Source organism: Pipistrellus kuhlii, unplaced genomic scaffold (assembly GCF_014108245.1).
Source record: "Pipistrellus kuhlii isolate mPipKuh1 unplaced genomic scaffold, mPipKuh1.p scaffold_m20_p_9, whole genome shotgun sequence".
In the NCBI taxonomy this organism is placed as follows: domain Eukaryota; kingdom Metazoa; phylum Chordata; class Mammalia; order Chiroptera; family Vespertilionidae; genus Pipistrellus; species Pipistrellus kuhlii.
The window spans coordinates 57,595,125-57,610,841 of record NW_023425595.1 but is presented as its reverse complement, the minus strand read 5'-3'; the positions used below and the strand labels follow the sequence as shown (position 1 = coordinate 57,610,841).

Genomic DNA, 15,717 nt, shown 5'->3' with positions numbered 1-15,717 from the left:
ACCGGGCGGAACCGCGCGGCCGGTTGATGGCTCAGGTCCAATCCTGCGCGAGCGCACACTTGACTGACAGGGCTGCGCGCCAACGAGGGAGCGCATGGCAGGAGGCCCCGGACCGCGGGGGCGGAACCCCAGGGCACTAACCCGGAACCGGTTGGGGACTCGTCTCCCATTGTGAGGCCAGTCCTGGGGCGGGCCGTCAGCCAGAGAGGCCGTACCCTTCGGGCCAATGAGCGAGCCGTGCCACACGAGTGGCAGCCACTCCAGCCAATGGGTGGTGGCAAGGGGGCGGGCGAAACGGGGGGGGGGCGGGGAGTCCATAAAGCATCTTTTTGCCTAGACCTCTGAGCAGCAGCAGGGCGGAGGGGCCTCAGGGTCGCAGGTGCGTGGCTCCGACCCGGTCTGGGCGGCTGCTCCGCAGACGGTTGGTTCCCCCGCAGCGGGGAAGGTGCCCGCGGGGTGGCCGGCCGGCGTCTGGGCTCCCCGCTGCCGGTTCTGCCCGGGCTCTGCGGCGGCGTAGCGGGACTAGGACGCGGGGGAGAGGAGGACCAGTCGTGGCTGCAGCCTGACCCGCAGGGTGCGGGGCTGGGGAGGGCCCGGGCTGCTGCTGGAGCAGGAGGCTGGAGTTGGCGGCCACCTGGTCGGGACGTTAGTGTAGCACCGGAGAGAAGCTGTCCTAGGTCGCCCGGCTCCTGCGGGTGCAGCCGCAGCGCTGGGGCCGAGGCAGGTGCGGGCCCGGGCCCCGAGGCCTCCTGGGGATTCAGTTCTGGGTTCTGCCCCGGGATGGGCGCGGGGCGGGCGGGCCCCAGGGAAGCGGGCAGGAGGGGGTGGTTAATACTATTAATCAGGTATCTGGCGACCTGAAGTAAACTTTACTTACCTTCCGCAAGTTCTAGAGAAGAGCATTTCATATAACAACGTGGTGAATAACGGCGATTTTCAACCCCTTTCACCTCGTGGCACAAGTAAACTACCAAAATTCTGGGGCACATCAAATATATATATAGTATATAACATATAATATGTAATATTATATATATATATATATATATATATATATATATATATATATATATATGTGTGTGTGTGTGTGTGTGTGTGTGTGTGTGTATATATATATATATATATATATATATATATATATATATATATAATTTGCTGATTTGACAAAAAAGGAAAGATACAATTTTGATGTCTGTTATTGAATTGGCTGTCATATTTTAAAAAATGACCATCTAAAGGAAAAGAGGTGGGTGCCCTTGACTAGACGGGTATTTCATGTTTTTAAATTCCTTGCTAATGTCGGTGTCCCCTGGCGGCCTGATGGAAAGTCGCTGTCCTTTGGGGTGGTTGGGGTGGTGAGTCAGGTTGGGGGCGATGTGATGCTTTTTTTCTTGAATAGCCTAATGAATTTACCATCTCACCTGTTTTTTTTCTTTTGGACCCAGAATTTACTGCCTGATTTTTAAATTCTGTCTTATCATGCAATATTTAGGAACTTCATTCTCAAGTGTTAATCCTTGAGAAAAATTGACCAGTTATAATATGCCATTGGCGGTACAACCTCTTCACAAGGATTACGTAAGTGAACCACTTATTATACCGACTTCCAGCCGGAAAAGAATGATTGTGAGATTGGATTCAGGAAAATGGCAGTTCGCTGTGACTGAGCATGGAAGATTCATGAATTCTTAGGGGCTGCAACTACTGACTTCCCTTCTGTAAAGATAGGGAAGGCCACCAATATAAAAGGGATAGCGTTTGACATGTAAAATAGCATCTTTTCACATTTTATGAGGCATTATATACACAGAACCAAGAATATGTGCTTGGCACATAGTAGGAGCTCGACAAATATTTTTGAGTAAAAAATTGGATAATGGATGAGAGAAAACCCAAGCTCTGTTACATGAATGCCAAAATGTAAAGGAGAGGATAGGTAAAACCACACAAACCACAATAATGGAAATATAGGTTAGTTGGTTAGTTTCTATCCCCGCAAGCATAGCTACCAAATTTAAACTTAAGGTACTTTCCACCATTCATTAGGAGATATCAGAGGAGTTTATACTACTAAGCCATGACTGACTAGAAATCCAAGATACATGCTAATATCGATTTTAGTAAAGTTAAATATGTGTGTTAAAAGTGCATCTGGTGAGTGAAATAGACCATCAGTTTAACAGACCAGTTAGGGACAAGGAGATACCGCTTTTGTAAGACAGAGGCATGGGTGGTGTTAAGGGGCAGGCGAAATAGGGGGGCGGGAGTCAATGAAGCATCTTTGCTAAGGGCTGGGGATAAGGAGCTATAGATCCTTGGGGAAAAAATAGGACATGCAAATAACAATGCTGCCAAATTGTAAAAACATGTTGACTCGGGGACTGTTATTTCTGCCAGGTACTGATACGTTTACTAAATTGTAAACGTATCAGTCTGATTACTAAATTGATCTCATAGTCTAAGAGCAGCAAAATCTGAGGATGGATATTTGCATAAATTAGGATTTTCTTGACAACTGTAATCATTTATTATTAGATACATTATGTTTTATGTATTACAGTTTATATATTAGTACAGTAGCATTGCCTCCATATAGAAGGTAACCTGCTTGCATTTCAAAAATGTATCAGAACTTTCATGGATAGACTTGTCTATTAGAGTAAGTTTTCCAGCAGAGGAAAAGGTCTTAGTTAGCCAGCATTGAAGATTTGTTGACATTTGCCCCAACCTAGTTTCTCCTCTTTATTACTGTCTCTTTTTAGTCTTTTTGTTTTATAAGATCCAAATTAAATGCTGATTTCTCCTCACATCCTTGATCCCACCAAACATGTCTACTTTTTCTGAACACCAAGTGTATTTTGTTAGTACTTCTCTTGTTGCACTTTTTATATATTCACATTCATCCAGTAATGAACTATTTGCTTACTGTATCCAGACACTGTATTAGGAAATGGCGAATAGATGGTATTTTTTGAGCGCTTGCTATATCTTAGGCATTGTAAGATTCTTAATTGGATTATCTCTTTTAATCATTAAAACATCATGCATATTAATTTACTATTTTTCGAGGAAATAGGTTTTAAAGGTTAAGTAATTTGCTTAAGAACACAGAGATAATAAATGGTGGAATTAACATACAAGTCTAGGTAGTCTGTATTCACATCACAACTTCCAGTTTGTAGTCTTCATTATAATTTTTCATGTAAATTTTTTATGCACCATGTTTTACAAGATTATAAATTAATAGCTTGAGTACTGTAGTCTTCTGTGATCCCTTATTGCTTCTAATGTAAAATAAATGAATACAATACAGCTTGATAGTGGAAGCATATAGCAAAGACGTTAGAGTTAGATGAATGAGAACAGTGAAGGCATTTTGAAAAGATATTTAAGCCAAGGGCTGAGGATAAGTAGTCATTGGCCAGACAAAAGAGCATAGACCCTGAGAGTTGGGAGGCTGGGCTAAAGGAATGCATATGATAGTCCTGAGGCAGGGATCATGAAAGCTGGAACTGTGCTGTTTAATACAGTCTCCAATAGCCACATAAATCTATGTGTGGTTAGTCCAAATTGCACTGTAAAATGTAGTGTAAAATACCCACTGGATTTTGAAAACAATGAAAAAAAAAAAGTAGCCGAAACCAGTTTGGCTCAGTGAATAGAGCGTCAGCTTGCAGACTAAAAGGTCCCAGGTTGGATTCTGGTCAAGGGCATGTACTTTGGTTGTGGGCACATCTCCAGTAGGGGTTGTGCAGGAGGCAGCTGATCGAGGATTCTCTCTCATCGATGTTTCTAACTCTCTCTCCCTCTCTCTTCCTCTCTGTAAAAAATCAATAAAATATATTTTTAAAAAGTAAAATATCTGCATTACTTTTTATATTGATTATGTATTTAAATGATAGTATTTTGCTATATTAGGTTAAATAAAGTATAATAATTTTTACTTGTTTCTTTTTTAAAATGTTTTTTAAATTGATTAAAAAAAATATATATTTTTATTGATTTCAGAAAGTAAGGGAGGGAAGAGAGAAACATCCATGATAAGAGAGAACCACTGATTGGCTGCCTCCTGCACTCTCCCTACTGGGGATTAAGTCAGCCCAGGCATGTGCTCTGACTGGGAATCAAATGCTCAACCACTGAACCACGTCGGTCAGGCTAAATTGATATTTAGAGAGCAAGGAAGGAAGAAATATAGAGAGGTAGAAACATCAATGAGAGATAGAAACATCATTGATTGACTGCCTCCTGCATGCCCCCTCCTGGGGATGGAGCCTGCAACCCAGGCATGTGCCCTGACTGGAAATCAAACAGTGACCACCTGGTTCATAGGTGGATGCTCAACCAGTGAGCCACACGGCTGGGCTGGAAGTCTACATTGGAATTGATTTGTTTGCAATCTTTTGTTTTTGAATTCTTTGTCCTTTTTATAGGAGTGTGAAATTGACTGATTTTTTGAGAATTCATTTTCTGCTCTTCTGAAATTTTAGTTCTCTCTGACCTCCATTTCAAAAGCCAGTGGCAGTTCATATAATTATGCCATATGAGTAATTAGAAACAAAAAGATAGTGTGGGCATCTTTCTTGGTGATGTTATTACATACATAGAGTCAGTTAAACAGATTACTGGGAACTTGAAAAAGTTCAGTGAAATTGTGATAAAAAATACTTACGTTTAGAAATAAGGAATAAGCATTCTCTTTTAAGTCCTAATCAGAAAAGACTCAAACAATTGGAAAAATATGTGTGTACTTTTCAATTAACTTTAGCTAACCTTACTCAATTGTTATGTTTTGCTTCAGTAGGAGATATTATTTGAATTGCCAATACTAGAGAAATATTTTTTACATTAATAAGAATTTTAAATTGGCTGATATTAAAGTATTAAGAGAAGAAACCATGGTTGAGTGAAATCTATCTGGTTGAAGCTTTGAAGTGTTTTTCTGCCTATATACAGAACTTTATCAGAATCTTCCACATATATTAGAATCTGCTCTTTTTGAAAATCTTCTAAAATAGTTGAATCTCAAAACTTAGCGATGCATTTCTAAGATTTAGGGATCACAAGCTGCTGCTAATAAAGTGGAAGGAGATATAACCTAAGGGAATCGGGGTATACACTGAGTGGCCAGATTATTATGATCTCTGAATGCATAATCTGGCCACTCAGTGTATATACTATGTAGTAAAAGGCTAATATGCAAATTGTGCATTCTACTAGTAGACAGGCCAGCCAACCGCCCATGTTCCTTCTTGGCCAGGCTAGCTGGGCCCCATCCATGCATAAATTCATGCACCAGGCCTCTAATATATATACTGAGTGGCCAGATTATTATGATCTCTAAATGCATAATAATCTGGCCACTGTGTGTGTGTGTGTGTGTGTGTGTGTGTGTGTGTGTGTATTTTAGAGACCTGGTGCATGAATTTGTGCATGGGTGGGGTCCAGTCAGCCTGGCCAGGGGGAGGGGACATCAGCAGGTGGCCGGCCTGCCTTCTGGTCAAACTCCTGGTTGAGGTAACAATTTGCATATTAGCCTTTTATTATATAACAGTAGTTCCTTTCTAAGGCTGTGGCCCTTTAATACAGTTCCTCATGTTGTGGTGACCCCCAACCATAAAATTATTTTCATTGCTACTTCATAATTGTAATTTTGCTACTGTTAATGAATCGTAATATAAATATCTGTTTTCCAATAGTCTTAGGCGACCCTGCTAGCTGTTCTCAACCTGTGGGAGAGCCACTGCTGTGGAGCCACTTCTTCAAAATAGACTTGCCCACTTCTTTAAAATAGACTCGCCCAGGCTGTGGTATTTTGTGGAAGAGCCAACTCCAGGGGCCAAAGAGCCGCATGTGGCTCGCGAGCTGCATTTTGCTGACCACGGGTCTAGGACATTTGTAAGGTACTGAGAAGTTCTTCAAAGAAAGGCAAATAATTAAAAGCATTAATTAGAAACAAATATAGCTTTCAACTTTGTTTTACTTGATGTTAGGAGCTTTTGTTTAGGTGGTTTGGATTAAAGGAGAGAGAAGATGTGATGAGCATTGAGGGACAGAATTTCAATGGGGAACCATGAAAATGTGCATTGGTTTCCACAAAGTTTAAGAATATAATTTTTAAAAACTTTAATTGGTGATCTTTTTTTTTTTTTAACTGATTAATTAGGTGGAGTGGCTTGCCACTTTAATGTTACCCCTTTAATTCTGTTGTATCCTTAACAATAGTTTTATTGTTTTCTGGAATTTTATAATAAGCTTGGTATTCTATGTATAGCTGTAACCTAACAATGAGCTTTAATTTAAGTAGTTGTCATTTCTCTGAACAAATTAGATTGTCTATAATTGTTTCTGAATTTTATGGATTTTTTTAGCCAGCCTTTTAATGTACCTCCAAAATTATTCTACAGAGTCTGAATTTTTCTTTTTGATATCTCAAACTAGTGGTCATTTTGACAAATTGGCTCATTCATTCATTAAAACTTATTTATGCTATGTCTGCCCTGTACCAGAAACTCTGGGAAGGTAATGGTGAGCAGAACCTTGCCACCCTCACGAAACTTTTAGTGAAATGGGGAGAGAGACTCTTGGCTACATGTTAACACAAGTGTGACATTTAGTGAGGACAGGGAAGGAAGGTGTGCAGCCATAGCTGTGGAGCAATTTGACTTGCCAGGGAAAGTTTCACTGAGGAACAGACGTCTAGTTTCGGAGCTGCAGCGTGAGGAGGAATTAATGGCCAAGAAGAGAGCAGTCCATCCCTAGGCAGGGGAACATGTGCACAATTTCCCTGAGCAGGAAAGAGCTGGATGAGAAAGGGTGACTAAAAGAGGCCAGTGTAGTTGGACTAGATAGGATGGACTGGGGAGAAGGAGCTGGAGAAGTAGGAAGTAGATCCAGAGTGAATATTGCCAGTTACTTAGGAATCATTACAGAAGCCCAGGTGAGAAGATGGTATTGGAAGGCAGAAGTAAATGTCGGCAGTTTTGAGCCATATTTAGAAGGTTTAAAAAAAATTATATAGCTAAGTGGGTTGAAGTACATTGCAGAAGTTATATAGGTTGATTGATTTTGCTTTTTTTTCTAGGAATTATCCAGCCTGCCTTTGCTGCTATGGAACAGAAACTGATTTAAACAAAGAACCTTGATTTTTGTACTTTGTAGCATTCCTAAAATTCTAATCCTATCTTCTCTTACATTAAAGACTGCCTTTAAGTTAGAAATATGAAGCAGTTGAAAAGGAAAAGGAAAAGCAATTTTAGTGTTCAAGAAACTCAGACTCTTTTGAAAGAAATTACAAAAAGGAAAGAAGTCATTTTTTCCAAGCAACTCAACACAACCATTAACGTGATGAAGCGCATGGCCTGGGAGGAGATCGCGCAGTGTGTGAATGCCGTGGGAGAGGGGGAGCAGAGGACGGGCACCGAAGTGAAAAGGCGGTACCTGGACTGGCGAGCCCTTATGAAGAGAAAGAGGATGAAAGCGAACATTAAGCTGGTTGGTTCTGGCTTTCCCCTTCCTTCATCTGACTTAGATGACTCTCTTACAGAAGAGATAGACGAAAAGATTGGATTCCGAAATGATGCAAATTTTGATTGGCAAAATGTGGCAGATTTCAGGGATGCAGGGGGATCCTTAACTGAGGTCAAAGTGGAAGAGGAAGAAAGAGATCCCCAGAGTCCTGAGGTAAGTATTAGCCCATGAGCCCTTTTAGCCATTTGATTTCTTCAGCTGTGATGTGTGAGTGCATTGTAGTCCAGGAGCAGTTAAGAAGCTCCCAGATTTTCAAGCTAACTTCAAAATAGAATATAAACTCATTTTATTTTCTGTTCTTTATATCATTAATCTCTTTCTTCTCACCTATATATGCTTCTCTCAATTATTGGTTAGTGACATCAGCTAATTCATTGCAAAATTATTCAAAATGCAAAGTAAGTGGTTTTATGCCCTCAAACAATACAAAAAGATTTTAAGAAATATTTAGACAAATAACAATCATGAGAGAAATCATACTGAAAATTGCTTTTTTCTTTTAGTTTGAGATCGAGGAGGAGGAGGAAATACTGTCCTCGGTCATACCAGATCCCCGGAGGGAAAATGAACTTCCTGACTTCCCTCACATCGATGAGTTTTTTACTCTAAACTCCACACCCTCTAGATCCGCCTACGACGAGCCCCACGTGCTTGTAAGCATAGAGAAACAGAAGCTGGAGCTGGAGAAGCGCCGGCTGGACATCGAGGCCGAGAGGCTGCAGGTGGAGAAGGAGCGGCTGCAGATCGAGAAGGAGCGGCTGCGGCACCTGGACATGGAGCACGAGCGGCTGCAGCTGGCCAAGGAGCGGCTGCAGATCGAGAGGGAGAAGCTCAGGTTACAGATCGTCAGCTCAGAGAAGCCGGCTGTGGAAAACGAACTCGGTCCAGGGGAAAAGCCCATGCTCCAACCGCAGGACATAGAGACAGAGAAGTTAAAACTCGAGAGAGAACGCTTGCAACTGGAAAAGGATAGGCTGCAGTTTTTGAAGTTTGAATCGGAGAAGCTGCAGATTGAAAAGGAACGCTTACAAGTAGAGAAAGAGAGACTCCGGATTCAGAAGGAAGGACACCTGCAGTGATTTCTCTAGGTCTCCCTTAGCTAGTGTTTGTTAACCATAGGTTTTTCTCCTTATCAGGTAACATGAAAATGGTCGCAGGATTAGCTGGGTTCCCCCCCCCGTTTAATGTCAGTGTTTCAGTAGGAAAAAAGATAGTTGTATGTGGGTACCTGTATGCTTACTAGTGTATTATATAAAAATTATCGGCCCTAGCATAGGCAGCGTAGCAGGAGTTAATGCGCTGTACTCTGAAGTAGTGAAATTACATAGTGCGTTCAGTTTACAGTCATGTCTGCGTAAAATTCTAGCTCAGTGATTCTTTGCTGGGGGTGATTTTTGCCCCCAGTGGACATTTGGCAATGTTTGGCAATTTTGGGTTGTCAGAACTGGGAGGTGGGGCATTGCTGCTGGCATGTCGTGATTGAGGCCAGGGATGCCTATATCCGTCAGTGCACAGGATAACCCGCCATAACAAGAATTGTCCAACAGAAATGTCAGTATTATTGAGGGGAGAAACCCTATCCCAGCCTGACTGCACCTCTTATGGCTTTGTTTTATAGTTTCAGAATATTAAACCTCAGATATTTCTGTGGGTAGTTACTTAAATGGCCAGCAAACTTTATGAAACATTACTGTGTAGTGTGTAGAATTTAGAAAGTGATGAAAGTTATAGATAATTTATTTCCATGTTTTCATCAATAAATAACCTGCTTCAGAAACAATACAGAGAACATCAGTGATTGTCCAAAATGAGTTACTTTGAAAAACAGTTCATTCATCTAACTGTTGGTGCTTTAGAAGCAACACCCACTTTTTAAGCTTTCTTCTTTCTTCTTTGAATCCATTTCCATTGTAAAATTGTCATTTCAGCCATGTACTGAAATCTTAAAGTGAATGGTTGAAGCTAGTAAAAATGATGCCAATGTAAAAATGGTACCAGTAGTCCATGAGCTTGAACTCCATGAGTGGTTATTTGATTTTTAAAATAAATAATAGTTATTTGGGAGTAGGGGTGGGAGAGAATGTCCTCTGAATCATTGAAGTAATGATACTAGTTGCTGTGTGTTAGGAATTAGGGAGGCACTGTCTGACCTAAACTGTAGACCAGTTCCTGAGGGTAGTACCTAATATTCCTTAATTTAAGGCTCAGAGAAGTCACACACTGAACGAAGGGCTGATCTCATATGTTGTAGTGTGTTTTGTCTTTGCTCCTTCCTGAGGAACAAATTTTTTATCTTCTGTCCCTTTGGTACGGTATTTGTTTTGAGACCAAGGGCTTTTGCCTAACCTGGTGATTTGCTTTAAAGCCCCCTGAGGTCCTTTTCCCACTAGCCAGGTGATTCTAACACACACCAAAGCTGAGAATCCCTGCACGAGATCACTTTGTATTTTCTGATTTCCAGGGCTGATGTGTAGCTTTAATGTATCCCTTTTGTTGACAGATATTACCATGATTCTGCGTTTGTTCCTTGTTAATTTAAGAATGTCTTGAAACCATATGTGATATTGGAGTATGGGTACACAAGGAAAAATAGACTTCTGCTTAGTTACCTTGACTTGACATAGTGTTATTTTTCTATAACTGAAATAAATACTTCTACTCTAGAAATAAAAATTGCCTAAACTAACTCTCTGGAAGCTTATCATTTCAAGTGAGGCTTGTGCTGTGAAGGTTGAGGTTATCCAGCCTGGAAGAGAACCTTATCATGTGAATGGGGGCAGGGGACCTAACATTTGTGTTAGGCACTACGCTGCCTGCTTTTCATACATTTATTTACTCCGCAGAACAACCCTTCAGCTAAGTCATCTTATAAGAAAGGAAACAGTGCCTCATCAGTTTAATTAAATACCTGAAAAATGACATTAATCCTGACCCAAGTTTTTGTGTAAGAGCTCTATGGAGAAGTTGTAGTGGAAGTGTGGAGGTGTAGTTATGTGTTGTAGCTTTGCCACATACTACTTGTGAAACATTTAACTTGTCTGTGATTTGATTTCCTCCTCTATAAAATGGGCTTAATGATACCTGCGTTGCCTATGCTTCATAGTTTTCTTGCCTTCCTCATTCTACCCATGTTATTGATCACGTCCTGTCTTGTCTTCTGATGCTTCTGACCAACCTCCTCCAGCCTCACCTGTGGCATTTGCAACCTGTATTGCAGCAGCCTCCTGTCTCTCAGCTCCTTCCTTCCTAATCCCCCCTGTATGACACTTCCAGAATATATTTCCCCAAAATACTGCCTTTATCATGTCCTGACGATAGGGCATGAAGTGCAAGAGGAGCAGAGCGCTGGAAAGATCGGGGTCCAGTCAGGTGATGTGGACAGTAATGTCTCTGAACCCCATTGTTTAGTCTCTATTACATCAAACATATGCCATGCTTGACTCTCACCATGTGTGGAATAATAGCAGTATTATGAAAATGCAGTTTAAAACTTGAGAGCAACTTCGTAATGTTAGAAACATGTTCTACCTAAAACGAGTCTCCTGTTCCCTTCTGAATCATGTATGAAGTCCTCAAATGTTCCTTGCCTATTTTAAGATTTTTCTCTTACTAACATGATTAAATGTTTGTGAAGCTGTTCTCCAAATATTCCCTTAATTTTTCTTGGATCATGTTGCTTTCCTTGACCTTTCCATTTTTTATCCTTGGGTGACAATCAGCAGAGCAAAGCTTTTTCCGATCCAGGCACTTGACATTTCTACCATTCCCTACCATAATTTAAACATATTAAAATGAATTTTGCTGAATAAAATTAGAATATTTTACCATAAAAAAGTGGTACTGGTATGTCTTCCAAAGTCTCCATAGGGCACTTTTGAATACAAATATTAAAGTCAACCTCAGTCTGCTCAGTTTATGACTCATTCCCCACTTGTCTGAACACTGCTCCTAGACCATAGTATGGGCCCTGGCCATGTGTGTATCCTGTGACTGTTCCTTTGGCTGTGCTGTTGGCACTTGTACCAGAAGTGCATTTGGCATGGCCTTGCATCCCTGAGGTAATTCCATTTGGAGGATTCTCTTTCCCATTAAAGATGATCTGCATTCTGACCCAGACCTAATGTTTCTCTTGATTCTATAAGTAAAAAGAGTGACAAGGATTTTAATTCAAATGTTTTAGCAAATGTATTAGCTATATACTCTGGTGCCCTCCTATAAGACCCAGAATCAGTTGTTGGCTTTAGGTTCTCTGCTTCCTATGCCATCTCTAGATCAGTGCTCCTTCATTCATATATATACAAAAATCCTTGTAGGTATGGGACAGGCTGACATACCTCGATGTGGGGTTGGGAGGATGAGAAGAGATAAACCAAAGAACTTACACATTTATATGCATAGCCCATGGACACAGGCAATAGGGTAGTGAAGACCTGGGAGGTGGGGGTAAATAAGGGCTAGGAGGAATGTGGGGGGGTGAGGATGGGAGATAATATATCTAATACTATCAATTGAAAAACAAAAAAACACTCTTGCACCTTTAAAGTGGACACCCAAAATCATTGTCTTCTTTTCATTACTGTTCTTGGTCACATTCATTGACTCATCTCTACCATTGGTAATCCTAGGAAGTTCCCAAGAAATTTTGATGTCCAAGTGAAGAATCCTTAAAATATTTGGCCACTTAGTTCTGTGACCTCATCATTCCTTTCACCTCTCCCACTTCCACCTCAAACACTTGTGTCTCAGTATTTTTTTAAAAAAATATTTATGTTTTTTATTTCAGAGAGGAAGAGAGAGATAGCAACATCAACGATAAGAGAGAATCATTGATTGGCTGCCTCCTGCATGCCCCCTACTGGGGATTGAGCCCGAAACCCGGGCATGTGCCCTTGACCTGAATAGATCCAGGGACCCTTCCGTCCTCAGCCTGATGGTCTGTCCCCTAAGCCAATCTGGCTAGGGCTGTCTCAGTATTCTTGACCGATCCATCTCTCTATATAATGACAAATTCAAGCACCAAATTGGAGACTAGAATCCCCAAGCTTCCCAACTTGTTGCTAGTGTTTATAATCCTCAGGACTTTAAGTCCACTCCCCTTAGAATTCGTCTTTCATAACTTTTTTTCCCCCCCATTTCAAATTCCATGATCACCCATTTCACTCATACCCATGCATATTGGTGTTATTCTAAATTCTCAGTCCCTTCTGGACTCAACACTGCCTGCCAACTTTATTGTGGCTCTTTATTTTCTCCACTCTCCAAAACCATGTTCTGTGGGTTAAACTCTGTCCTGAAAAGATACGTTGAAGTTCCAATGGTAGGTACGTGAATGTAATGTTAGTTGGAAATAGTATTTATGGATATAATCAAGTTAAGGTCTTACTGTATCAGTGTGGACCCTCAATCCAGTGACTAGTAACTTTATGAGAGGGAGAGATTTAGATATGGGAATGGTACACGGGGGAGAATTTGTGAAGATAGATGCAGATTGGAGTGATGCAATTGCAATCAAAGGAATGTCCTTGCTAGTAATGACCAGAAGGTAGGAGAGAGGCATGGAACAGATTATCCTTCAGCTTCTAGAAGGAAGTAACCTTGCTGACACCTTGATGTCAGACTCTGAACTATGAAGTTCCTAAACTCCTAACCAAGTTAACACAAAACTAATCATCACACTTAATCAGAAACTGGGATGGGGCCCAATAATTTATGTTTTAAATAGGTTCTTCAGGTGATTCTCATGCACACTGTTTAGAAACTATAGATCTATACTCCTTACCTAGATGCTCAGCAATTCCAGTGGCTTCAATTACTATTTATATACTGACTCAGGGAAGTTATTTGTATTTTAGGATAATCACTCTGGCAGACACATAGAAAATGGACTAAAAGGGGATATGTGAGGCAAGGAGACCTATTAGGAGACAATTATGACAACTTGAAATTATGAGCCATTGACTCAAATCAGTCAATGGATGAAGAGCATGGAACAAAGTAAAGAAATATTTGGGAGATACAAGAAATTTGAGATGTTGATTAATTGGATGGTAGAATAATGAAGAAAAGGGGTTTAAGAATGATTTTCATGTTTCTAATTTGGGAGATTGGATAAATGGTTGTACCAGTCACTGAGACATGAAATACAAGAAGAGGTAGAGATGTAGAGTAAAAAATGAGGAATTTGACATGTGGCCATTGAGAAGTCAAAAAGAGATGACCAGTAGGAAATTGAATATATGGGACTAGATTAGAAGCTAGATATTTTTGAGTTAATAGTGTACATAGGTGATTGTAGACATTTAATAATGGTGAGGTCAACCAGGTGAAATAAGTTCTATGAGAAGAGAAAAGGGCACAAGGTAATCTTGAGTAATATCAATGAGTAAGTTTTGGTTGAAGAAAAAGAGCAGAAAGTAGACTGAGGAGGAAGAAACAGAGGCTTAGGGGAAAAAACTAAAGAATGAAAAGATCAATTGTCTTAGTGCCATATTGAGAATGTTTAGTTTATATGGCTGCAAGATGTTTATTGGGACTTTGGGAAGGACATTTTAGTGAAGTGATAGAACAAAATAAAGGGGTTAAATAAGGAATTAAAGGCCTGTTTTCTGTGATTAGGATAAGAAAGGAAGGAGAGAATTTAGTCGTCATCTAGAGTAAAACAACAAGGTAAATAATAATATGGCCTGCTACATGTCTACTGGTATGAGTAACTTAATAAGATAGGGACTAAGACCAATGGGAATCAAGGAACTGCAGGATGAGGGCTTAAATACAGCATCTGCACTGATCTTGAAGTTGCTGAAAGCGATAAAACTTAAGGTGTAAAGAAAAAATTAGCGAAAAGCCATAGTCCTTTTGAAGCATCCATTTTATATAAAAACTGCGGTTTGAAATTCTAACCCTGCTATTTTGACTTCTGTAAATGCTTACTTGCTTAAATAATAAAGAAAATATTATTTAATATTTTAAATTCCAGAGAGGTAATAAACGTTCCCCAGACAAAGTTATCAATGCTGCTGCCAGGCCAGGCCTTTGGTTGAGGTCTCAAAGCCCCAGCGCATAGGGCTCCTTAAGAACTTGCAAAGGGGACTGAAAAAACTCTTATTTGGGAGCCAAAGAGCTAGAAAAAGTATAAATAGGAAAGCTTTCTCCCTGTTTCTTTGCCCAGAATTTGAAAGGTATTTTTTTATGGGCCCACGCATAATATAATAAAGTGTGACTCCATTTCTCTAAGCGTTGCTTGGTTTTTCTCCGATCTTCTGCAACACTTTACAAATATAAAGCAATAGGACAGAAGTCAGAAAACCAAATGGACAAATAGGCAGCCCATTTTTACAGCATGGTTACAAAAAGGAGGGCTTTTTTATTCATGGGGCAAATATATAATTGTAAAGAATGCCACTCCTTTCTAAATTTATAGTATATGAACTGATATAATCAGGTAGAGTGATATTATCTGGAGATTGGACAAAGCTCTGGGAAGTGGAAATGTTGGAAATGTCCTTATTTTAAACTGAAGTCAGTAAGAAGAATGGTGTCAAGGTCAGGAACAGAGGGAAGCAGCGGGAGGATAAATTGGAGAAAGGTAAGATGTACAGAAAAATATTGAGATGAGAATGTGGGAGGAGAAAGAGAGATGATTAGGAGGCTGTGACCAACAATGATAGGGATGGAGGCCTAAAGGGTTCAGAGTTCCAGTGACACTCAAGTCAAAGTGCCAAAAATCCTTGGGCAGATCTGAGGCCCGAAGACTCAGAAGTCCTGGCCTGTTCTGTGCTAACCTTAGATTAATGATGCTGGCAGTCTTTGTTATAGAGTTAAACACAGAATATTGTTGGGCACTTTTCATGCAGCATTATATTAATAAGGAAAATGAATCTGCACAATTTTGACTTGTCTTTTCAGAAACTCTCCTGGATGTCACTTTAATTCGGTTCTTATTCCTACTAGCATTATTCTGTTCTCTGGGAAAATTATTAGAACAGTTTTTCGTTGATACTGGCAATAGATAAAGTTGTGTTTATGCATTGACAAATATACATTGAACACCTACTATCTGCTATGCTTTGGGGAAATGGAATCTGTTGACAGGGATGGAGACCAAGGAGCAGCCAGAACCAACACCAAAGCAAATGCAAGCAGAGTGTGGCTGGCACTTTCAATTAGTAGCTATTGGATTGAGTGAGG

At 40.4% G+C, this 15,717-nt stretch overlaps 1 protein-coding gene across 6 annotated transcripts; it reads left to right on the top strand.

Annotated features, from left to right (window-relative positions):
- The first annotated feature begins 302 nt into the window (after window positions 1-302).
- On the top strand, window positions 303-10,217 carry MSANTD4 (Myb/SANT DNA binding domain containing 4 with coiled-coils). Of its 6 annotated transcripts, none has more exons than XM_045577564.1 (4): window positions 303-379; window positions 1,493-1,578; window positions 7,085-7,683; window positions 8,034-10,217. In XM_045577564.1, exons 3-4 carry the CDS (start codon window positions 7,222-7,224, stop codon window positions 8,607-8,609), a joined length of 1,038 nt encoding a protein of 345 aa, XP_045433520.1. In that variant the 5' UTR covers window positions 303-379; window positions 1,493-1,578; window positions 7,085-7,221; the 3' UTR covers window positions 8,610-10,217. The 6 variants fall into 6 exon arrangements, with proteins under 6 accessions (XP_045433520.1, XP_045433523.1, XP_045433519.1 ...); XM_045577563.1 differs by having other exon boundaries at window positions 325-379; window positions 1,446-1,578; XM_045577565.1 differs by lacking the exon at window positions 303-379 and adding an exon at window positions 406-421.
- Window positions 10,218-15,717: the final 5,500 nt, after the last annotated feature.